Source organism: Daphnia magna, linkage group LG5 (genome assembly GCF_020631705.1).
Source record: "Daphnia magna isolate NIES linkage group LG5, ASM2063170v1.1, whole genome shotgun sequence".
Taxonomy (NCBI): domain Eukaryota; kingdom Metazoa; phylum Arthropoda; class Branchiopoda; order Diplostraca; family Daphniidae; genus Daphnia; species Daphnia magna.
In genome coordinates this window covers 9,741,363-9,765,691 of record NC_059186.1, presented here as the reverse complement: position 1 = coordinate 9,765,691, position 24,329 = coordinate 9,741,363, and the positions used below count along the sequence as shown (strand labels likewise).

At 38.9% G+C, this 24,329-nt stretch overlaps 6 protein-coding genes and 1 long non-coding RNA gene across 11 annotated transcripts; 4 read left to right on the top strand and 3 right to left on the bottom strand.

The window, feature by feature from the left end:
* Nucleotides 1-151: 151 nt before the first annotated feature.
* Nucleotides 152-7,076, bottom strand: LOC116924081. 4 transcript variants are annotated; one of them, XR_004394743.2, is made up of 8 exons: nucleotides 6,944-7,076; nucleotides 5,965-6,087; nucleotides 4,964-5,500; nucleotides 4,792-4,901; nucleotides 4,597-4,718; nucleotides 2,751-4,469; nucleotides 543-2,597; nucleotides 152-449 (listed from the first exon to the last, which is right to left on the bottom strand). It is a non-coding gene; the product is annotated as an uncharacterized LOC116924081 (long non-coding RNA). The 4 variants fall into 4 exon arrangements; XR_006646861.1 differs by having other exon boundaries at nucleotides 4,964-5,202; XR_006646860.1 differs by having other exon boundaries at nucleotides 4,964-6,087.
* A 743-nt stretch (nucleotides 7,077-7,819) lies between these two features.
* On the top strand, nucleotides 7,820-8,635 carry LOC116924078 (alpha-(1,3)-fucosyltransferase C; the record flags this gene model as incomplete). The annotated part of the gene is made up of 1 exon (XM_032930661.2): nucleotides 7,820-8,635. A coding segment is annotated over one exon (549 nt), but the record flags the coding sequence as incomplete, so codon positions are not given.
* A 1,447-nt stretch (nucleotides 8,636-10,082) lies between these two features.
* LOC116924076 (alpha-(1,3)-fucosyltransferase C) lies at nucleotides 10,083-11,809 on the top strand. Its single transcript, XM_045173960.1, is given in 2 exon segments — nucleotides 10,083-10,463; nucleotides 10,528-11,809. A coding segment is annotated over 1 exon segment (1,146 nt). The 5' UTR covers nucleotides 10,083-10,463; nucleotides 10,528-10,531; the 3' UTR covers nucleotides 11,678-11,809.
* A 107-nt stretch (nucleotides 11,810-11,916) lies between these two features.
* On the bottom strand, nucleotides 11,917-13,997 carry LOC116924075 (chymotrypsin-2). The gene is made up of 8 exons (XM_032930657.2): nucleotides 13,641-13,997; nucleotides 13,207-13,442; nucleotides 12,979-13,149; nucleotides 12,818-12,906; nucleotides 12,630-12,756; nucleotides 12,398-12,539; nucleotides 12,190-12,335; nucleotides 11,917-12,112 (listed from the first exon to the last, which is right to left on the bottom strand). The coding sequence occupies exons 1-8, from the start codon at nucleotides 13,759-13,761 to the stop codon at nucleotides 11,960-11,962; spliced, it is 1,185 nt and encodes a 394-aa protein (XP_032786548.2). The 5' UTR covers nucleotides 13,762-13,997; the 3' UTR covers nucleotides 11,917-11,959.
* A 147-nt stretch (nucleotides 13,998-14,144) lies between these two features.
* LOC116924077 (protein D7) lies at nucleotides 14,145-15,960 on the bottom strand. The gene is made up of 8 exons (XM_032930659.2): nucleotides 15,693-15,960; nucleotides 15,492-15,627; nucleotides 15,272-15,419; nucleotides 15,126-15,200; nucleotides 14,971-15,062; nucleotides 14,682-14,903; nucleotides 14,569-14,614; nucleotides 14,145-14,501 (listed from the first exon to the last, which is right to left on the bottom strand). The coding sequence occupies exons 1-8, from the start codon at nucleotides 15,795-15,797 to the stop codon at nucleotides 14,444-14,446; spliced, it is 882 nt and encodes a 293-aa protein (XP_032786550.2). The 5' UTR covers nucleotides 15,798-15,960; the 3' UTR covers nucleotides 14,145-14,443.
* Nucleotides 15,961-19,648: 3,688 nt separating this feature from the next.
* Nucleotides 19,649-21,767, top strand: LOC116924072 (dendritic cell-specific transmembrane protein). 2 transcript variants are annotated; one of them, XM_045173959.1, is made up of 3 exons: nucleotides 19,649-20,483; nucleotides 20,553-20,678; nucleotides 21,229-21,363. In XM_045173959.1, the coding sequence occupies exons 1-3, from the start codon at nucleotides 19,698-19,700 to the stop codon at nucleotides 21,232-21,234; spliced, it is 918 nt and encodes a 305-aa protein (XP_045029894.1). In that variant the 5' UTR covers nucleotides 19,649-19,697; the 3' UTR covers nucleotides 21,235-21,363. The 2 variants fall into 2 exon arrangements, with proteins under 2 accessions (XP_045029894.1, XP_032786542.2); XM_032930651.2 differs by having other exon boundaries at nucleotides 19,650-20,483; nucleotides 20,553-21,767.
* A 371-nt stretch (nucleotides 21,768-22,138) lies between these two features.
* LOC116924073 lies at nucleotides 22,139-23,005 on the top strand. Its single transcript, XM_032930652.2, has 3 exons — nucleotides 22,139-22,388; nucleotides 22,511-22,684; nucleotides 22,770-23,005. The coding sequence occupies exons 1-3, from the start codon at nucleotides 22,176-22,178 to the stop codon at nucleotides 22,917-22,919; spliced, it is 537 nt and encodes a 178-aa protein (XP_032786543.2). The 5' UTR covers nucleotides 22,139-22,175; the 3' UTR covers nucleotides 22,920-23,005.
* The last annotated feature ends 1,324 nt before the right edge of the window (nucleotides 23,006-24,329 follow it).

Below are 24,329 nucleotides of genomic sequence, written 5' to 3'. Positions count from 1 at the left end.
TTTCAATGCTGAGTTGCCAAAAGCCTTCTTTTTGCATTTTCTCGCCATCTAGCGGTAGAAATTAAAACGCGTCCTTTGAAATTTTCTAACTTGTAGTTTTTCTGAAAAGAAAAGAACGTCTTTTGCTATAAAATGAAACCGCCCGGAATGGTTTCAGGGTTCCTGATTAGTTTATTAAAACTGATTCCGTGATGAAATGAATACATCAAGAAAGGCGATGTCAGTATATTTGTGAAGATCGAAATTTTATGAAACCCAACAAGATGAAATTCTATTGCTCGTACAGGCGGTACAGCATGCATAATCCTGGCTCACAGCATTTCTTTCAGCCAAATAGAGCGGTATCGTTTGGTTCCACAGTAGTGCTTATGGACACCTCGCTGTCCTCGATCTTGCCATCTTGAGCAATAGGTGGAGGTGCAGCGGTTTGCAGTTGTAAGATCTCCTCGCTGTATTTTAACAGAAACGGAGAAAGGTCGTTTACACTCAATCTCTAGACAAGAAATACGCAATACGATGAACACTTTAGTAAGTTCACTCACCTTAGCACTTGAGTAGCCCTGACTTGAATCGGTGTCTCAGAGAACCTCGTTGCAAGACTTGGGTTGTTCGAAATTGTAGTCGTTTGATGCGACCGGCGACAAGCTCCGGTTGCAGTTGCTGTTGCTATGCATTGATGTTGGGAAAAACTGATCAAAACAGCAGTTGAAGTGGAGAAAGTTGACAAACCGAAAGGTATTCTAGATGGAAATAATGGGAAACGATATTGCAATTCTTTTGGACTAAGAATAAACAGCTGCTCAACAATTTGACTGCTCAGCTGGGCTGGGCAGGAGGGAACGTAACAGCAAAAAATGAGAAGGAAAGGCAATTTGAACAATTCAGAGGTGACCATCTTCATTCGGCTGCTCTTCAGACACTAATAACAATCAGACGTTAATTTAAGAGTTTCTAGACTGGCATTTTATAGGAGAGAAGGTAAAGATGGCTGAGCCTGCTTTGGGGCTGCACGTGTCTTGTTGATTCGATAGTCGATTGCCTCAGAGGACAACACGTCAAAGTTAAAATAATGCCAACGTTGGTCAGGAAGAACATCGTTGAACTTTTGGTTAGAAATTTAGAAAGTCGGCAGCGTTAAAAAAAATTATCAGATGAAGAGATCACTTACCTTTCTCTAGAGAAAACATTGACCTAGGTCATTTTTGCTAGATCACGAAAGCTAGCCTCATTGTGTTTTTTGGACAGGTAAAATTACCTGCGTCCCTGAAGCCATTATCAGATTGAAAGCTTTGATTCATCAGTGTCAACTTTTTTTAATGTGACACTCAGTCAGAGCGATATAATATTTAAGGGTCATCTGACGTTAAGTTTATACATCGTTTTGAAATGGATCTGCCATTCACGCAGTTAAAGATAAGAGCTTTGCCCCCAAAAGCAAAGCTAGTTGCAGCAACTATGGTATGATAACACAGATCTAGCAATTGGCTAGAACTGTAGTCATCACTCTTTACGTACAACACACGTTTACGTACAACACACAGACGAATCTTTAGTCCTTGGAACGCCACGAAGCGGGTCTGTTACAGTTTTCTCGTTTTTCGATTTGTGTTTGTTTTAGGTGGCTCTAAATTCATAGCAGGAAAACACACGATCCTGTTTCCATCCTTTAAAAGCTTTTCACAGGGAAAATTTCAGTTTAAAAACGCTTATGTCGTGACTATCTGCGGAACGAAAATTATGCAAACAACTGATAAATCGATTGTTATCTGACCACAGCAGCAACAGTTTCCTTTATACACTTCCACTTGCTGTCCAATCTCTGTCACACTAAGGGACGGGAGATTTGGTGTAAAAACGAAAAATTACAACTCAGACAAATCTCAGGTATTCCGTGTAAAAGCACTCATACTTTTACGGCTCACATTAATCGTTTCTAGTGAATTGGTAGTTATGTCTAAACACCGTAAACTTTTAAAAATTTTTCTCCTGGGCATCTTAATTTCGATGTGTCTATTTTTGTACGCTGCATACTTCATTGATGTCAAACATCCTGGACTTCTCCGTCCAATATGCAGCACAACAAACAGATCAAAATATGGCAATGACACATATAAAAGAATATCCGTAGCCAAAGGCACAAAAAACATTTTACTATGGAAATCACTTTTCTGGGGATACAGGTTTGGATTAGGACGTACGGCATTTGTTAACGTGGGGTGCCGAGTCAGCAACTGCCTTATCACTTACAATGCTAGTCTAATGCCTCACGAAGATTTCGACGCTATTCTGATTCATACGCCGACGCAGAAAACTCCGCACATATTTAAAAATCGAAGACCAGATCAAATGCTTGTTATGTTTACCACCGAGCCACCTGTCCATATGCCCCAAAACATGGAGGTGTTTGACAACTATTTCAACTGGACTATCACTTACCGAACAGGATCTACTTTCCTTCTCAAGTACGGCGAAATAGCTCCATTAGAGAGTGCACCGAGCACGGTGGAAGAGGCAATGGCAATGCGGCAAGAGATGATGCGATCAGGCATTAATCCAGCAAAGGGAAAGACAAAATTAGCCATTTGGTTGGCATCCAACTGTAACGCAAGAAGCAACAGACAAAAGTACGTTAAATTATTGCAAAACTTTACCACAATAGACATTTTCAGTAAAAATGGGCGATGTGGTGGCCGGGACGAATGTCCTAGAGATAAGAACGGAGATGTTTGTTACGATCTGATTGAACATACCTACAAGTTTTATTTGGCCTTTGAGAACTCAATATGTGCAGAATATGTGACGGAAAAGTTCTTCGAAATGATGAGCAGAAACATAGTGCCCGTTGTTCTTGGGGGAGTTGATTATGCTGCCATTGCTCCACCACACTCCTACATCAATGCCCTGGACTACACACCACATCAGCTGGCTGAATATTTGAACGAATTGGATCGTAATGACACTTTGTACGCCGAGTATTTCTGGTGGAAGCCACACTATCGTGTCAATAACCTCTATGAGACAAACAGACAAGTATTCTGTGATCTCTGTGAAGCTCTTCACTCAACGCCATTAGAAAAGTCCACAGTCAAGGGTTTACAGACTTGGTACATGAAACAAGCTCATTGTGTAAATAATCCAGTCTTCGAAGAAAACTGAATGGACTGTCAGGAGCCACCAGTGATTCATTGAGTTGCAAATTAAGAGAATTGAACAGTCACGCCTTTTAATTCAATACACAAAATGAGCTAAAGAAGAAATTACTTGTACAAATCTCAACCTCGGGACCATGCACACATGTAGTGATAGGGATACCTCCTGGTGGGTGTACTACTCAGCAATTTTAAGCTCCATTACATTGACTTAAAATTTAATAGGAAATAAAACAAACAAAAGAAAACCACAAACACTTGTAAGTATTGTAACAGGTCCAACCCCAACCAGCAATTAACGACGTGTTTTCCCATGTAGATGTGTGAAAATGCCTATGGCAAATTGGAGAATCTCAAGATCCTGTTTAATAGCTGTCGAAGTCTTTATTCGATCGGCGCACTCCAATCAGACACCATTGTCTTATGAAATTCTCAAATTTGTAAATTCTTAAGGTTCAAATAAAGCGTCAATGACACCAGGAAATTTAGATTCAGGAAACTAGTTGTCAAAAGGTTTTTCGCCATCTAACTCTGTTGCTTGATGGAGCTCGTGAAATGTCACAACACATGGGAAGGGCACAATCAAGTTTTTTGGCCTTGAAAATAACCAGTATTCTGAAGGATTGTCTATTGTCACCACGACAAGTTGAGTTTCTGGCATGTGGCCCACGTTCCAGTGAACACAATCAGAAACGCAAGAAAAAGGGAAGCAAAACGCAATCCGTAGTCGGCTAGAAACACTGTCCTATTCTGAAGCTAAGGAACTATTGAGATCGTTCAATATGTTTCTAAGGTTTCAAAAAATGGAAGGCACAAGTTGGTTACTCTACCTCTGATCACTTACTGCCCTCTGCAATTTTCCCACCATAATTTTTTACAGCAATGCCAACTGAAAAATAAAATAGAAAAGTTAGTGCTATACCGCAAAAACGTCGAAAAACTTGAGCTTTCATCCATGACGGTAACTGTGTACACATTTTTGTCGAAAGTTAACCTCAAACGTGGACTAAAATCGATGAATTGTAAAAATACTTAATATTTACCACATAAAGCATTTTATCTTTAAAGCGATGCTGCTGACAGATTGACAGCCTTGTAAATAGCCGTCTCTTTCGGTGTTGGTGGCGTTCGAAAGTTCTCCGGAACAGCCAATCAGAATAAAAGAAAGATTTTTTTTTTTTGCGACACCCAATGGTATAGAATCGACTCGCGAAGACCTCGGGCAATTGTTAAAGGGCTACATGGTTCTCGGGGAGTACGAAATACATTAGTCGATTCTCTGTATTTGAGACCTCTGATACTCAAGACCGGCGATTTTTGCTAAAAAAAACAAAAAAAAAACCAAAAAAAACAGCGTAATAAAAACATCTCATATGTCTTGCGAATAAGTACTTACAAAGTTACGGAGTGCAAAACAGAAATTAATCGAAAACAAATTTTTACCTACCCACAACGCAGTCACGACAGGTTTCACAGGTTTAGTTCCAAAAAATAAAGAAGGTTCGATGTTGCTTGAGGCAAAGACAAAAACACGATCTTATCAACCCCGTAGAGAGCTTTGTCAACATGCTGAGAAATACAAAATAAATTGAAATGTTTTAATTTTAGAATACCTAGAAAACGCTTTGAAAGCGAACTTTACTTTTATCGATCCAGTCCCGGAAAGAAGAGATCCACGTAAAGGCTCCTTAGGTATTGGTTGAACATCCTCCAACGCCCAAGCTTATGGCGCGCCGATTTGACTACCATCTTCTGCTAACACAAGCGGATCTTTACTATCACCCCTTCACCCTCTATACGTAAATCACAGGTACCTGACAAAAGATAAATAAATAAACCCAGAGGTGTTAACGAACATTGCGTTTGTGCATGAACTCCTAGTAGTATTCGTATGCCGTAAGTTTTTGCTACGCTAAAATCCTACAGGCTCTTTTGAGAATATTCGCTTATTTTGCAGCAGTCAATTTTTGCAGTACTGGTGATTTGGTCCCTCAGTTAATCTAAATTGCGTTATGTTGATCTTCCAGTTTCCATAACTTGTCACCGGTAAGTGCTGATATGTCCGGCCCAATCCAGTGGTTATCAATCCAGCAAAGGGAAAGACAAAATTAGCCATTTGGATGGTATCTAACTGCAACGCTGAAAGCAACAGAGCAGGAAAATGTGGTGGCCGGGACAAATGTCCTAGAATTAAGAATTGCAGCTATCCTGCAGCTTTGACATTAATCGCTATTGAGATCGTTCCATGTTTTCCAATGTTTAAAAAAAAATGAAAAGCACAAGTTGGTTACTCTAGTACCTCTGACCACTAACTGCCTTCTGTAACCCCCCATCATGTTTTACTGCAATGCCTATTGCAAAAAAAAAGGAAGGAATTAAATGGATTTTTTTTTACGTCCAATGAGTACACTCTACAGTACGAAGAGCACTGTAAAACTTTCCACAATGTTTTTTACTTCTGAATGTTCATTTCATCATTTCATTTCCATTTCAAGGTTTACATTAGTGGAAAGCTATTAGCAAGGTAGGGCTCGGCCCCAGATAACCTATGTGTTACCAGTGACCAGCTTAATACCGGAAGGTTCTGGCACAATCCACGTAAAATCTTTTATTTTCTTTTATTTTTAGCTTTTTTTCGCCTTCGCGCTAGTACGTGCCGGTAGTAAACAGATACGGGTAACCCATGGGTAGGCCGAAGCCTAGCCCTATAGCAAGGGTTATTCATTGTGTTCAAGTTATGGATTATTTACTAAGTTTATGGTTGAAATACTAACAATATAAGGAAATGATTCTAATGCGAAAGCTTTTTATTTACGATTCTGGAATCTCCGGAGTCAGTTATACGTCGTCATTTCTTGTTGGCAAAGCAATCATTCTTTGAAAGTTGGATTTTTTACCTGAGGAAGGTGCAATTCACGATTGCTGTAGTTCTCAGAGCCTGTAAAAGAAAGAAATAAAATTTCCATTTTCATTAGAATTATTAAGAAATATTTAAACCGGCGTTGTCCGTGGACAAACAGCAGATTTACAGGGAAACTAAAAATGTATGTTTCCCCGTAACAGAGAAAATAGGAAACTTTAGTGTATGGATAACATCCCATGCACATAGGTATTTGGTTGTCCATCGAAAGTCATACAGGAACGAGGCCTTGGCTCACGATTCTGTTTTTATTGGCTATCGGATTTTGATGTCAATCAACAAATACCAATCAGTTTCTTTATTTTTAAAAATTCAGTTAAATGGAAAAATTGATTTGATTCAACTAAAATATCAAGGAGACAAGAAATGTAAATACAGGAAACTAGTTTCAAAAGGTTGTTTGACACTGCCTTCTGTTTATCGAGGGAGCTGACAAGTAGTCCAAAAAAAATGGCCTTGGAAACAACCGGCATTTTGACGGATTATCTAATGTCCCATGACATCTTCTAAAGGTTGGACCCACGTCGCTGTGAATACAATCAGAAATGCAAGAAAAAAGGAAACTAAAAATGGCCCTTTTCTGAAGCCAGGACGATTATCGCGACTGAGATCTTTCGGTACTTTCTGATAATTCAGAAAAGAAACGCACAATTTGGGAATTCTACCACTGACCACGAAGTACGAACTGCCCTCTGCCCTCTGCAATTCCCTCCTCCATCATGTTTTACAGCAATGCCAATTGCAAAAAAAGAAAAAAGAAAACTTTCACACATGCACATTTTTTTAATTCTGAAAGTTCCATTTCAAGATTTACGTGAAAGGATTGCTATTTTTAAGAACTATTCATTGCGTTTAAATTAATCTTTATTTTTACTTGTATCTTCTTTGATAGTAGTAGCCGTAAACGTTTTATCACCCACGATTGCAGTTAAACACATTTGTTCGTCGAAATTTAAATCCAATGGGGACTCGGCTTTAACAGCTGAACTGTAAATAATAAAATATTTATTTACCACGTTAAGCTTTCTAGCTTCTAGAATACTGATGCAGCCGACCGATCAACAGCACTGTGACTGCACTCTTTCCGTAGTGGTGGCGTTCAGAAGTTTTCTGAGTGAGCCAATCAGAATATTGAAAAGGTTTTCCTGTTGAGAAAGGGATACCTAGTGTGGATAGAGCGAAATTCATCAGTCGAGACTCAGTACCTGAGACTGAAACAGTAATTATCTCCACTTTTCGTTACCAAACGGACCTTTTCATTTACCTATTTCGTTGTGCTTCCTAATTTCTTAAAAACTCACGACAGAAGAATTTCATATTATAAAACACACAGGAAACATCTCGGGTGTATCGTGAAAAAGTAATAACACTGTTACGACTCCCAATTAGTCGTTCCTGATGGCGTTTGTAGCTATGTTAAGACAACGTCAACTTTTGCGGGCTTTTCTATTAAGCGTCTTAATTTCGATGTGTCTATATTTGCACACTGCATATTATGCTGAAGTAGAACATCCTGGACTTCTTCGTCAAATAGGAAGCAGAACAAAAGAATCAAGTTATGACAAAAGCAAATGGGAAAGAATATCCGCTGGCAAACGCACTAAAAACATTTTGATGTGGAAAAACATCTGGGGATATAAATTGGAAGTAGGTCGTTCTCCATTTATTGACGCAAATTGCCCAATCAGCAATTGTTTCCTCACTTACAATACCAGTTTTCTGCCTCCCCAAGATTTCGATGCCATAATGATTCATCCATCGACGCAGAGAATTCCACACAATTTCAAAAATCGAAGGCCCGATCAAATTTTTCTCATGTTTAATAACGAGCCGCCAGCACACCTGCCCAGATACATGGAGATGTTTGACAACTATTTCAACATTGCAAAGAAGTTACAAATTCTACTTGTCCTTCGAAAACTCCATCTGTGAAGAATACGTCACTGAAAAGTTCTTCGAAATGATGAACCGAAACATAGTGCCCGTTGTTCTCGGTGGTGCTGATTATGCTGCCATCGCTCCACCGCATTCCTACATCAACGCTCTGGATTACACTCCTCGTCAGCTGGCTGAATATCTGAAAGAGTTGGATCGTAATGACACTTTGTACGCTGAGTATTTCTGGTGGAAGAAACGCTATCGTATCAACGACCTCCACGAGATGACCAAGACAGCCTTGTGTGATCTATGTGAAGCTCTTCATACGACGCCTTTGAAAAACTCCACTGTCAAAGGTTTACAAAGATGGTTGTTGGAACCATCTCTTTGTAGACATTTTCCAATATTCAAGGACAATTGAATAGCCGCTGTCAGGAGCCACCAACGTCTTTTCTGGTTTCAGTGTCTGTCATTTACCAGTTGCACATTTTTAAGTAAAGACATGAAAATGCAGAAAAGAAATCAAATATACAAATTCCTGACCCCATCCCGACTTAATCACGACAGGTTCCACAGGTTTGGTTCAAGAACATCACGAAGATGCCATCGTCCTAAAGACAAAACAAAACCACGATTTTAACGAATCTTGTAGAAATATTTCTGAAGAGAAATACAAAATAAATTATTATGTTTGTGTAATATGATACCCACAAAGAAAGAAAAAAAAATTAAGCGAACTTTATTTTTATCGATCCAGTCACAGAAGAATCCGCGTATAGAATCCGTACGCATTGGTTGTACATCCGAGTTCCACAGAACCAAAAACCCATGTATCTCTCATGACCGAGAGATTAATGAACTTTGGTGCGTGGATGACGTTCTCGTGCGCACACGTACGTGGTTTTCCAGTGAAAGACACACAGGAACTAAGTTTCAGCTTGATGGCTGCCGGATTCTGAAGTCGATCGATGAACGCCATTGTCTTACATAGTTCAACTAGATTGGTAAATAGATTAAGTTCAACTAAAGCACCAAGGTCCTTCCCAAATTTAGATGTAGGAAACTAGTTGCTGAAAAGCCTCTTGCCATTGCTCACTGTCGCTTGGCAGAGTTCGTGAAATGTCCTAACGAATGGGAGTGGCTCAGTCAGGTGATTGGGGTCCACGCCGCTACGAATGCAATCAGAAATTCACGGAAAAAATGAACACGATACAGTCTTTGGTCATTAAGAAGCACCTTCTTATTCAGAATTCAAGCCGAGTCAAGCAACTTATCACGATTGAGATTTTTCAATGTTTTAGGAAATGGTATGCGTAGACCGGGTGCTCTACGTATGGCCAGTTGACCACTGACTGCCATCTGCATTTTCTGCGAGTTTCCCACCATTTGGACGTACAGTAATGCCAACTATAAAAATAAAAAATGTAAATTTCAAAAAATACATAAATGATAACAAATAAATTTAAAAAATGAAACTACCGACAGCTACCGGTTTTTTTTTCTGCTCTTGTTTTGAACTTTTAAAAACTTGCTGACAATGAAAACAAAATTTTGTGTTCATGAAAAGGAAAACTTTGTAAACCCTTTCCTTCGGCCATTGTGAATATATATATATATATTTCAAAGCTCTAAAGACAACTGTTAGATTTTTTGGTAAAATAAATACTATTTTGATGCAGTGTAGAATAGAAAAATTTTGCAAATAAGTTGAAGCAATTTAAATGATTTAGAATCAATCATACTCTACGAAAACAGAAGCCATTATTTTAAGGCGGAATTTTGGATTTCCGTCCTTATGTTATCTCGATTTAAAACATTAATCATTACATACAAATCGTTGATGAAGGTCACTTTTACATCTTCTTTTTCCACAGTTCGTGTACCGTGCTTTGTATATTACTGCACCAAACTAGCCTAGTTAAAATCAGCAGAAGAAAGAGATTCTACAGCTCAAATTCAAACAACATCTACGAGAAGGTAGCAGATAAAGCACAATAAAAGAATAATGAAAAAACAAATGTGATCCACGACTGTAAGATTTTTATTATTATACATATTCATTCATCGAAAACTAAAGTCCAATGAGCTGAAACGCTCATTGGACTTTAGTTTTCGGCTACGGCTAAACTGTGGTGAGGGCGTTTTGGCTTCAAGCGATGCCGGCAACTACATGTAGCCGAATCGACAGCCATGCCAAATTGTTATCTCTCTTGGCAACAATGGCGTTCGGAGTTCTCCAGGAGAGCCAATCACAATCAAGGAGAGAATTTTCTCGCACAAATGAAACAATGGAGTCAACTATCGGAGACATTTGGCATTACCGAAAGGGTTACATGACTCAAAGAGAGATGCAAATTCATCAGTCGAAATTTGGTATTTGAGACTAAAACAGTTATTATCTCTACTTTTAAATAGCGAAACGACATTTTCGTTTACTTATTTCGTTTGCCTGCCCAATTTCTACCATACTCAGAACAACTTAGAATTTTTAAAATAACAGCGCAGAAACATATCAGGTGTGTCGTGCAAAAATACTTTTACTGTTATCTTTACCCACTAATCTTTTGTGATGCAATTTATGGTTATGTCTAAACAACGTAAACTTTTACAAGTTGTTCTTCTAATTGTCATGGTGTCAATGTGTCTGTATTGGTACGCTGCATATCACGATGTTGTAGAACATTCTGAGCTTTTTCATCTAATAACCAAAGAAACTAAATACATTTTACTATGGAAAGAATTCTGGGGATATAAATTTGGATCAGGTAATAAGGCTTTCGTTAACGCAGGATGCCGAATTCTTGACTGCCTCATCACTCACAATGCCAGCCTCATGCCTCACGAGGATTTCGACGCCATAATGATTCATCCACCGACACAGAATATTCCGTACAAGTTTAAAAATCGAAGGCCAGATCAAATTTTTGTCATGTTCACTCTTGAGCCGCCATCACACATGCCCCGAAACTTGAAGGTGTTTGACAACTATTTCAACTGGACCATGACTTATCGAACAGGATCTACTTTTCACCTCAAGTACGGCGAAATAATTCCTTTGGACAGCGCACCGAGCACGATGGATCAAGCAATGGCCATGCGACAAGAGATGATGCGATCAGGCATCAATCCAGCACAGGGAAAGACAAAACTAGCTGTTTGGTTGGCAACTAACTGTAACGCTGGAAGCAACAGACAAACGTATGTTAAAATATTGAAAAAATATGCCATGGTAGACATTATCAGTAAAGGACAATCGTGTGGTGGCAGGGACGTTTGTCCTAGAGAAAAGAACCGCAAGGTATGCTATCATCTGGTTGAGAAAACTTATAAATTCTACTTGTCCTTTGAGAACTCCATCTGTGAAGAATACGTCACTGAAAAGTTCTTCGAAATGATGAACCGAAACATAGTGCCCGTTGTTCTTGGGGGAGTTGATTATGCTGCCATTGCTCCACCACACTCCTACATCAATGCCCTGGATTACACTCCCCGTCAGCTGGCTGAATATCTGAACGAGTTGGATCGTAATGACACTTAGTACGCCGAGTATTTCTGGTGGAAGCCACACTATCGTGTCAACGACCTCTATGAGACGAGCAAGACAGCATTTTGCGATTTGTGTGAAGCTCTTCATACAATGCCCTTGAGAAAGTCCACAGTCGAAGGTATACAAGCATGGTACATGGAACCATCTCTTTGTACACATATGCCAAATTTCAAGGACAATTGAATAGCCTCCGTCCACCTACGTTATATTAGGTTACACATACTGGAATAAAAAAATTGCGCTTTTTTAAGTCAATACACGAAATAACGTAAAATAAAAAATCTAATCCCACCCAAGCTCAATCGCGACAGTTTTCACAGGTGTAGTACCAAAACACAAAGATACCATAGTGCTAGAGGCAAAATTAAAAATACGATTTCACAGGATCATGTAAAAAGATTTGCCAATATGCTGAGACAAAATAAATGACAAAAGTTTGTATTTAACGACACCAGAAACAACGATTCAAAAACGAACTTTATTTTTATCGATCCAATCACGGAAAGAAGAGATCCGCGTATAGACTCCGTAAGTATTGGTTGCACATCCGATACCCCAGCTAACGACGCCGATTTGACAACCATCTTCTGCAAGCATCAGCGGTCCTCCGCTGTCACCCTATAAGCGTAGAAATCATTCAATGAATGGAATGTCTTTAGAACAGCCTTTATGAGTTTCACGTAGCATTAACTTACGGCACACGAATCTCGAGTGGGGGCCCATGCGCAGATATAATGATCGGGGACGCCTCCTGGCGATTGAACTCCTAAATTTTTCCGGCAATCATCCAGTGATTTGAGTTGCAACGTCACTTTTTGTAGCACTGGTGATTTCGGTCCCTCTGTTTATTTAAGGTGCATTACATTGACTTTCCAATTTCTAGAATTAATCATTTTTAGGTACTGTAATATGTCCGGCCCCATCCAGCGGTTACGACGTCTTTTCCAACGTAGCCGTGTGTGACATTATCGTGAAGACAAACTGGCGATATGACGCTGGAGAATTCAACTGGCGAGTCTAACGTAAGCAGGGCAATATCGTTGCGCTAGAATCAAGATTTTGCATTCAGCAATTTATTTTAAGACTGGCCATCATAAGTCATTTTAATTGTTAAGAAAGTGAAAGCTTTCATTACCAATTTGCGGTTGTCGAATTGCCTGTGACGAATAACGCTCTTTACCCGCCTAGTCACTCTTTTGGGGTCAGTTAATTCGACTGCACCAAGAATGATGGTTAGTTCGAGTATATTCTGAGGTGATAAACTGTGAAAAAACTTTGATTCAAGCTCTTCATTAAAAATTTTTTTTTATTACTATTTCCTACCCGCTAACGCAATGCGCAGCTGTCAAAACGTGATTAGCATCCAACAGCGATCCCCCGCAAAAAACGTTTTTTCCTCGCATGATACCTATCTGTTTTAAAGCCAAATATTTTCCAATAATAGTTAAAAACACGTTTAATTCAATGATATCCCAAGTACTCACCATAAAAGGAAATTCTCCTAATGCGGAAAGCTTTCCATTTACGATTCTGGAGCCTGCGGAGTTGCTGATGCGTCGCATTTCTTGCTGATGAAGCAATTGTTCATTGTAAGTTAAATTGTTCACCTGAGGAAGTCGCAATTCACGATGTGAATTACAGCAGATTCCGGAACCCTGGAATTGAAAAAAAAAGATGCATTTTTGTTGCAATAGTTTCAAAGAATCGTAAACCTGTCGTCCGATGGAGTCCGTGGACAAATGGCAGGTTCCCAGAGAGCCGATAACCCACGTATCTCTGGGACCTAGAGACTGATGAACTTTGGTGTACGGGTAACATTCTCGTGCTGACATGCAGGTACCTGGCTGTCCGTCAAAAGTCATACAGGAATGATGCTTTGGATCATGGTCCGGTATGATGTCTGCTTGACTCTGAAGTCGACCAACGAAACCTGATCGGTTGCCATTAGCTGATCAGATTCAAATAATAAATTAGTTAATTGATTAGGCTCAATTTAAGCTCCAAGGACATTGGTTTAGGAAACTGGATGCTGAAAGATTTTCTGCCACTGTTGTCTGTCGCTTCACGGGGATTGTGAAATGCCCAATAAATGGGAGTGGCTCACCAGGTTTTGGCCTTGGAAATAAACCGGTTTTTGATGAATTACCTTGTGACACCGCGACATTTTCCGTTTCTAGAGATTGGGCCCATGTCGCTACGAATACAATCAAACACACATAGAGAAAGGAAACACAATGCAATCCGCTATAGGTCACAGACACTGTCATTTTCTGAAACCAGCCACTTTAAGCGACTGAGGTATTTCAATGTTTTTCGATTTTTCGGGAAATGGGATGCACAAAAGTTGAGTACTCTACCTCTGACCACTGACTGCCCTGTGCAGCTTGCCTCCCGTTATGTTATACAACAACGCCAACAGCCAGGAGCTCAGGCGAACTCCGTCCCTACCTGTTTCCCTACCCGTGTTTTTTTGTTTCGGGCGAGATAGCGATTTGGATTCATGCCTGCTATCGCGATCAAGCCGTTGGCGATGTCAGTTGCATCGTTTCCTATTTTCAAGTTGTCGAAACCAGGGCGATCTGCAAAGAGAGCTCTAGTTTTTTTTTAAATATGTGAACTTATTGGCCAAGTTTGATAAAACATGGAAAGGTACTTGTAAAAGAAATCGTTTAAATCCTGTGCCAACAAGACGTTTCGAATCACGTACAATAAACACCAAACTTCATTTTAAAAATAGTTTTAAGAGTATAAAGGAAACCATCAGTTTGGTTAACGTAAATCATACCTTAGCTAAAATGAAGTCAAATTTGTTAAAAATAGTATAAGTCAAAAGTTAAGATTGAAGAAGTCGTTCAAAGTCAAAGATAGGAAAAGCTCAATTCAGAAACCTTTAGGTGCAAAACTGCAGGGTAATAAGAGATTTCCCGAAACTAGATCAACTTCGTAGCTTCAAAAGCCAGGAAAATCATCTGGCGAATAACGGTATGGAATCCCATTATAGGGATAGCTAGAAAAAATGGAGTACATGTATGAATACGCAAACTTGTTGAGATAATTTAAAATTTATAACGTACGGATGGTATGACTGTCGTGCGTCGTCATTCCACGCTGATTGAGAAACTATGTTGAAAAAGAATTCATATAAATGCAAATTGTTTGAACCTAATTAGGTTGAAATATGTCTCACGTAAATATCCCCTTCCCCTGCTAGGCATCTGCCCGTGAGAAGGCATTCTATGGGAAGTGGGCATCTCGTGAGGTGGTGGCATGCCTTGATGGGATAGCCCGTACTGGGGGAGACCAGCATAAGTATAATTCGAGGTTGTAGACGATCCGGCAGAACTATCAGGATAACTTGATCCAGTGGACGAGATAAACGACGCATTTACGGGGCGGTTGGCCGGCATCTCTGTAAGGCATTTCAGACAGCACGATGTGTTATATTAACGGTAACTGTTGGTGCAAAGTTGCAGTACCTGGTTTTCTTGGATTTTCATTTGGCTCTGAGATGACTGCTGAAGTTCCTGGCATCAAATTCTTTTCAGGTTTTACAAGAAGCTCAGCAGCTCTAACCAAAATGAACAAACACTAGTTTAAAAACATACAGAGTGTGAATGGTAAAAGCTTTTACTCTTGTTCTCGAAGTCTTTTACGTTCCTGTTCTCTATACTCTCTTCGCTTTGATTTTGTTAACCCATGAGGAATCCTGTAATATTCAGTAATTAACTATAATCGGTTTTCCTTCTAAAATTAAACAAAAAGAAAGCAGTTCTTTACGTCATGTGTGTTGCTTGTGCTCTTAAAGCTTCTGGCGTAAAAGTAGGTTGATCAGATGGGATATCCCATGATTCATCTGTAAATGAAGACTGTGTTGTTGTGGTATCATTGTAAATTAGTTTAGGCTCTCTAAATCTGGATGGTTCAGCTAATAAACAAAATAATAAGATAAACAATCTAATAAATAAGATGAAAAATATGCTTAAAATTCAGATGTTACCAGATGCCATCCTCTTTGTTGCCTGTTTCATTAAGGCATGCTCACATGTTGAATAATGTGCTTCGAGATCATGTTTCCTCACATAATGTAAAGTCCAAAATTGGCATTGAACAAAGTCATGGTTTTCAGGGAGATTCTAGAGTTATTGATAAAATTAGTTAAATCTGGGCAAATTGATTCGAGTAATAATTAATTACTTACACGCTTGCATTTTATTATATGTGCCTGCAGTCTCCGTCTCTCAATAACGTGAACAGGATCAAATGGACAGTTGACGCGTTCAGACTTGTCAGCAACAATGTCCATTTCAACAAGAAACAAAGGAATAAACGCCAGGGAACGGATAAAATAAGTTGCTAAATCGCCCAAAAGAAGCTTAGAGTAAGAAAATAAAATGGCTCTTTACAGGTTGTGAAACAAAACGGAAAGAGAATAGAAGTCGTGGAAAGTGGAAAGACAAAACTTCACAACAAACGACGTTGCCGCTCGCAGTTTTCCGATACGGATGAAGGAACTGCGAGCCTGCGACAATTTACGCATCTCCTTAAACCTTAACAGATCATGTGGTAATGGAAATTGTAATTCTAGATTTTTAAGTTTGCATTTTTCTATTGAAATTATAATAATGAATGATTGTACTACGAAAGGCATAACAGTCGGAACCGTTCGTAACAGCACCATGGCTGCTTTCTGCGTACCGTGCAAATTGTATCCACTGCTCGATTCGGTAGTGGAATCGGCAAGATAATTAACCCAAATAACATTTTAAGATTTTTTTCTCACTTGAAATAGATGTGTACCATTATGAAAAATCTGTTACGAATCGATATAAAAAATAATTTAAAGTTTAATTTTTGCAAAAAAAGAATTTTCGGGGAAAGGGTGGTTTGCTACCAAGCCATTAGCACTTGCTATCTCAGATTAATAAAGTATAAAAAAGAAAAAAAATATTATATGAGATAGCAAGCGCCTATCGCCATAATTCAGCAAGCAATATTTGAGCTTAAAACAGCAATCACCAAAATCTAAAAATGGACGATATATTGGGATTCCTAATTTTTTGCTTGTTTCTCCTAGTGTTGTATTTAAATTGGACACAAGATCGAATTTACATTAACTGCTCGTGTCAATATGATTACAACAGTGGAACGAACAGTAACCGATTCCTTCACACTATACCAGAGGAAGTTACTGAAACTGAACCAACTGACTTGCAAGAAGAACTACCAGAGCTTACGACAGTTCAAGTGGATTTCATTGGAACCAATCACGTAACGATCCTACCAGAATATGGAACTCTTATGGAAATGGAACCGCTTCGACTTAAACTCAATAGAGTCAATACTATCCTTGATTCTATGAAGATGCAATTAAAAGCTGCGTTAGAAGACCAAAGGAATAAGAAGAATTATAAACCGGATAATTGCGTGGGAAAAGGCAGCGGTGAGTTTGAAATCAACATGGAGTTTAACGAGAAAAACGCTCCCTTGGAGGTGTTATCGCTAGAACAGGAAAAGGCAATTTCTCAAACTAGTTCAACGGACTTGGTTGAGTCAACGGTCCAGCCTTCAGAACCGCATGCTGATAAACTTCAGAAACGACCGAGTACCAAATCACGTAGGGCGCCGTTACCACCGGTGGAAATCAAACCAGAACTTACTGCTGGTAACCAGGACACACCAGAGATCGGCTTACCCGACAATTTACCTAAAATAATTATGCCAGTTCTACCTCCTGGTTTGGAAGTATTGCGCCCAGATTCAGCGGACATTAACACACAACAAAAAAAGTCCGATTTCATCAAAATTGTTCATGAAGAAAGTTTACTGATTGCCGATCGGTCACCCATTGACGATGAGAAAGTAATGAAACCTGTGATCACTGAGTTTCTGTCAAGAATTCGTGATGAAGACCAGCATACAGATAAAACACCTACGGTTTCATATTTCTCACCTACTGAAGCTGCCCCTGTAATAACAGAAGTGCCGATCCCCCCTTCTGAGTCAATTGCATTTACTAAACCTCTAATTGAAGAAATTTTTGAAAACGAGGAAAGCGCTGTATCTGTTTCCGATTCAAACAACAAACGGGAATCGATACCAAACAAATTGAGCCCAGAAACACCAGTGGTAGAAGAAGAACCTACTGTTGCAGAAAATGATACTGCAACAATTACCAAGAAGAAAAGCAAATTTGAGAAATTGGGATCAAAGTGGAAAGAATGGAAAGCCGTTCATTTCATTCGCCCTCGGTTTCTTCGATTGGATTCGATTTTCCTGTGAAGAAACCGAGCGGCAATGAGAAAGTAATGAAACCTGTTATCACTGAGTTTCTATCAAGAATTCGTGATGAAGACCAGCATACAGATAAAACACCTACGGTTTCATATTTCTCACCCACTGAAGCTGCCCCTGTAATAATAGAAGTGCCGATCCCCCCTTCTGAGTCAATTGCATTTACTAAACCTCTAATTGTTGAAATTGTTGAAACCTAGGGTTTCTGTTTCATTTTTGTTGGAATCTGACACTAGCGACGATATATTACCTCAATTTAAAACAAAAGAAGAGCCTCCTGCTGAACTGGAAAAGCCGGATGATGCATCTAAAGTGACAGACGATCATGTCGAACAGCAAGTAAACGGAAGAGCCCAATGACGAATAAGAAAAGGTCGCCGAAAATGCTGAAACGTAGAAAGTGCCCGAAAAGACCATGAAGAAAAATAAGTTTCAACAATTTTTACGTAAAATTCGATCATGGTTTACACCTAAATCAAGAAAAATAACACACTGAAAAAGAAACAGTTACCGCATAACAAATACGAAGAACAAACAGCCGATTCAAGCGCCTGAAACAGTCCCCGCAAACAACACCGCCCTTTCAACGAATTTCTGCATTGTTCAGAAAGCGAACGAGAAGGGAACCCAAATCGAAACGTGTTGAGGAAACGAGAACGAGCGGCACAGAAGTAAAGAAAGAAGGCGTATATAAAGGATTTGACTCCTACGAGGGGAGGGTGAGTTTTTGAATTTCTTCGACATCCGCTTCATGGCAATGTCGATCATAGACTCTCATACAACGTCACAGACTCTGCGATCCGATTCAAGTTAGGTTTAAGTTTAGGTTTAAGTTAGGTTTAAGTTAGTTTTAAGTTAGGTTAAGATCTTGAATCGGATCGTGGGGTCGTGTTGGGGTATGGGGGTCTAGATCGACATTGACGTGGACGTGATGTCAAGGAAGATCAAAAACTCGTTCTCCTCTTAAAGGGTTAGTTCCTTTATGGTCCTTTTTTCATTTACTTTGTTTCTACTCGACTTGTTTTCTCACTATCTTTGAATTTTGGATTTTTTTCTCGACGTTTTCTGAATGATAAACTCTTTCGTTGAATGCTGCGCCAAAGACCATGTTTCCTTTCGATTTGCGATTAATACTTTCTCCCCTTGTTGAGATTGGCTGGACGTGCCAACGCCAACGACGATTACATTTTTCAGCCTTTGCAGACGTGCAACTTGAATTATATAAAAATCGTGCGTATGATGCCAGTGCTACCACTTCTACCAGGCATGAAGAAAGTCTTTGCAAATTTGAGGTTTCGTTTAGGCCATTTAAAAAATCTATAGTCTGTTTCAGGTGTTTCTGTTTGCTGTTTCTTTTTGTGTGGCTGTTTTATTTCCATTTTTCGTATTTTCTTGAGTTAAAAATTTCATACAATACATTAATTCTGTTTAATGTTATTTGATTAGTTCATTTGATTCATTTCACATCGCCTCACCATTAAAAATACCTTTTTCGTTATTAAAGATTATTTACGTAGCTGGGATTATCCAATTGATGCATCAAAGAATGCTTACAAGGGTATAAATGTGCTATAAAAACAATAAACTTATTTCACGCTTGGCTGAATTGTTTATTGACAAAAATTATTGTTATGATTTTTAAGCTTAAAAAAAAAGTTAGACATGGGGAAGGTCGCGACCAACGCGGAAATGTCAGGGTTAACCACCAACAGGATAAAAGCTTAATCGGATTGATTCGTGCTACGGAAATTGCGGGAAATCGTTATTTATCATAACATACGAATTCGGTAGACGTCCAATGAGAAAAAATTTTGTTTCACAACTATATCCTGAACGTGCGCTATACATAAACGTTTACAGCCAAATAACAACGTAGTTCAGCTTTGCACTTCATGCAGAACAGTTCAAAATAATGGAGGAACCCCCGAAAAGTCCATTTTCACTAGTTGTAATACCTGAAACGAAAGATGAGCCACTCAAAAGCCCATCTCTCTCTGTGCCTTCCGAGACAATGTCCAAATGGCCATCCCTCCGTGGTCTCGTGAACGACTGGCAGGATCTTCTTGGACCGACCAATGAGAACTCGGAAGATCCAGAAGATTTCGATTGGTCTGTCAGTTATTTCAAATCGACAAACAGCAAATGTTTCAGTCGGTTCCTCTACAGTGACACAAATAAGTTCCGCAATATTAAACTTATCTTGATCTTAATAGTCGGAATCCTGTACGGTTTACTTGCCATGGCCATTTTACATTTCTCTTTCTCTTTCCATTTATGGATTGCAAGCGCGATGGCCTTAACTGTGGCTGTAGCCGTTACCTTACTGCTGATATTCTCTTACGACAGTCGTTGCATTTTCTCACTGGTGGTGCCTTCGCTCGGCACTAGGCAGGGAAAAACCATTTTAATCGCTCTATTGGTTACCCAATTAATTGCTGGTCCACTCGGCAATTTGACGTACAATATGAAACAAAGTTCACAGTCATTGTCCTGTTACAGCAACATGACTGTCAATCAGACGCAAGCCATCAAGGAAGGCATTAAAATGTCGATACATAATTTCAAACAGAATTTCAGTGTGCATCACTTGAATCAAGTGAAAGAAGGCACTGAAGCTGTCACAAGTATCGGCGAAGAAATATCATCGATTTGGTGCCAAATTTTCCGTTGTGCCGTTGCCGCTAAAATAAAACAAAAGGTATGATGTATAGCTTGGTTCATAACTGCCACCAGTCATAGCTGATTCTTTTTCTTTTTTTAAATAAAGGCGAAACAAACAGTTAAAGACGCTGTGAGTTTCGATCAAGTCAAGAACCATATCAATAACGTCAATCAAACGATTAATCAAGCCAAACTCCAACTGCATACTACACACAACAACGTCAAAAATGAAGTTAGAACCCAAATCGGAAAATTTTTTAATGTTGTCAGCTTTCTCAAGTTGGCAACCATTTTCAGCCTGCTCTACTTGCTTTTCTCGTGCTGGCTTTATTATCATCGATTCTTGAATATTCTTTCCTACGACAACGTCTACGCAACAGAGTTACTAAAGCGATACGATCGCCATCGTTGTGAACGTGGTAGCCCTCCGCTTTTCCCGCTACATCTCCGTGAAAAAGCGAAAATTATTGATTCCGTTTCCCTCTCCATGTCACCTATTGAACGAAAAGCTTTTTTCATTTCTCTGATCCTTTACTTGGTCCATTGTGTCTTCACAGTCATCTTGTACGTGGCCGATTGGACCCTATATACTTTTATGGACATTGTCGTCAGAAATGTCAACCAAAGTAGCGGCTGGAACGAAACTGCCACTTTTCGGGTGGATTCAGTTAACTTCGAATTAGCTATACCGTTTTTTTTCGACGCTAAACAATGCTTGGCCATTCCTCGCAAGATATCTAATGATAGTATAATTGTGCTTGTCGTTGTTTACATTATTTTAGCATTAGCCGTTCTATCGCAAGCGTATTGTCTCCGATTCCGCCATTCCATTGTGGCTTATTTCTATCCGGAGAGGAACAGCGAGCGTATCCAGTACTTGTACAACAAACTATTGAAGAAAAGGAAAAGACCAAAGATCACTTTAACCTTTCGAGCACCTTCGCGTGGCCAAAGTATCGCTAACATGGGAAAAATTCTTGCAGAAAAGGAAGCATCAGTTAAAAAGCGAACGTTTCTAGGTCTAGCAAAAACCCTGCATTTGTTTCGACGCTATTGTGCCGTTTGTGGCTTTCCTGAAACTGCTGAATTCAAAAAATGTGCGAATCATAATTGCTGTAGTGTCTATTGTTCTTCGTGTTTTGATGATATGAATAGTGTCTGTTTTATTTGTCAAAATTAATTATCGACAAATATTTCTTTTGTTACTCCGTTAAATATTTGCTTATTGGGATTTAATAATTTGGAATAACAGATGAGTTCCATGTAAAATGTATCGTGCTGCACAGTCTCAATCGTCAATAAATACTAAACATTCCGGAAATTTGAGATTGCCAGCCAACCAATTGGAAAGTGTATTTTGACGCAGCAGCGATAACAACGGGAAAAGATTTGTGGCTGCGAACAGCGATAAACCTGTATAGAATTTCTTGCATTGCATGCCTTGTTTACTTGATTTTCCCTGTAGTTTATTTTTTTATTATTTATGAATAAAAAAAAAAAAAATAAACCACGACTACCACAGAGTACATCTGATTAAACTATATGCTACGTGATTGGAAACACGCCACGACTTGGACATTGAAACAAGAAATCATGCAATCAAGCAGTTCAAGGCATCATCATAAAATGTACCCAGGCTAGCCTGGTAAGAAAACATTGATGAGTTTCGTGGATAATAACTAGCAAAACATATTCTCGTTTGATATCAGAGCGTCTCTGACCGGAGCTGATGCATCATTCTCCAGCCTCCGCAACATTTCATTCGTTTTCAGATTCGCGTCGTTTTATTTGGACACTTCCAAAAATGCTTGTTGTGTCAGTTATCTGTTGTGCGTTCCTGGTGTTAAACGTAAATGCTTCACCAGTTCAAAACTACTTTGAACGACCATTGGCTTCTGCCAAAGAAGCCGGCCGGAGCAGTTCAAATCAAATTTTTCACGACGTATGTCATTGTATCTTTTAAATTATTAAACTGAACAGCCATAAAAAATTCTGTTAGTCGATGGATTATTGTGTACTGTTGTGTTAGTATGCATTTTGTAATAGGATGTCTGATTATTCAAGGCTAAGAAGAAGAATGAAGAGTCCAAAACGAAACTCTTCTATATCGCCCCGCGAGAAATGATTGAAATTAATTTTGTTGAAACATTCAATGAGGATTTGGTGAGCCAATTTTCCAGTGTTTTATGTGAGGCTGGCAAATCCTCGGGATGGTTGCACTGTACAGACCCAAGCGGAGTAAGTTATCTTCTTATCTTTAATTCTAGTCTAATCTCTTTCATGGCCATGAGTACATACACGAACTTTGTATTTCTTTTTACAGGAAGTTGAACGATCTGAAGCAGAGAAAATTTGCCAAGCTCACGGTCAAACACTTTGGACGTATGCACCGAAAACGTCGTATCAATCAGATTACGTGTTCTGGATATGCTCCGTATCCCGCAACCACATACTACGCAGACCTATGTTTTAGTGATAAGACTATTTGGTTTTGTGCCATTGGCTGTTGTATCACATACGGCATGGAGTTTCTAATAAAAAGCTGTTGAGAAAAAAAGATTGAGAAAAGGGAGATTTTAATTAAATACTGAATTAAGAAATCTGTCGTGTTTGTGAGAAATTAGTCACTAATTACGCAATTGCTATATTTCATTGGACAATTAGTTTTGCAAGCTTCATGTTTTTGTGTAAAAATAAATAACTAAACATAATACTTTAAAGCGTTTGGCCAGGAATAAGGCATATTGGCCAGGTATGTAATAGAAATGCCATATGCTATGCAGACTTAATAAGATATTGTATCATCTAGCTGATTTTTCTTAAGACATTTTTTTTTACCGTGGCTTTCCTTAAAACATTCTTTTCCTTTTCATGATTGCTTTCGGTTGCGATAAATTTTGTTTTTTGTAACCCTGCCCTGCTTACCTCTTAATGACTGTGACACACGTGCTCTTTGTTCCACGGCCAAGTGGAGAAAAAATTTTTAGGTGTGGGTTAGCAGATTTTGCACACCCTTTCTTTTTTTCTTTAAGACAAAATAGTATTTTCGAATATTTAGGGGTTTAAAAAAAATAAAGTACGGCCTTGTTCAGAAGAGAAAAAAATACAGAAATTAATTACCCAGTTTTATTGCCCTTCTTTTCCGCATTTTCGACTGCCTAATGGTAATAGTCCTTGGCCCACCAGTTCGGTTTGGGGCAATGTTTCATTTGCCGTCTGATGGCAAATACCGGAAAAATTAAACCTTTATGGATGTTTCTGTAAGTATTGCATAAAATAATGTTTCAATTGTCAATTTTAGTTCACAATTGATCAGAACAAACCAATTCTGTTTAGTTGATCATGTTTTTGTGTCAGATCGCATGGTATATATACCGCACTTGGTTTGTAATATTCCAGCCGTAATCGTCTAGTGGTTAGGACCCTACGTTGTGGATCACAACGTACAACAAAACCGTAGTAACCCAGGTTCGAATCCTGGTTACGGCACAATTCTTTTTTCAATTAAATTTATGCTTTCCTAACATTAATACCAAAGAGTTTAGCTAGAACGTTCAAATCACATCCAACTACTTTTTACGGAATGGGGAATAATTTTTAAAATTCCATTACGCAACAATTGTGCGGGACTACCGAAAAGCGTACACAAGAAGGTTGATGAATGTAAGATGTAACTGAAAATATTTATGTTGTCCTCTTCGAAAATTTTTGTTTTGTGAGAATCAGGTAGAAAACTATGGTATTAAATAATCGGTCAAAATCGCCAAATACCAAGAAGAGTTTATTCATTTAAATAATTTTCGTCTTATTCCTGCTTGACTAATTCATATCAATATATCAAATTAATGTGGAGAAAAGAAATGGAATTGAAAATGATGAATAC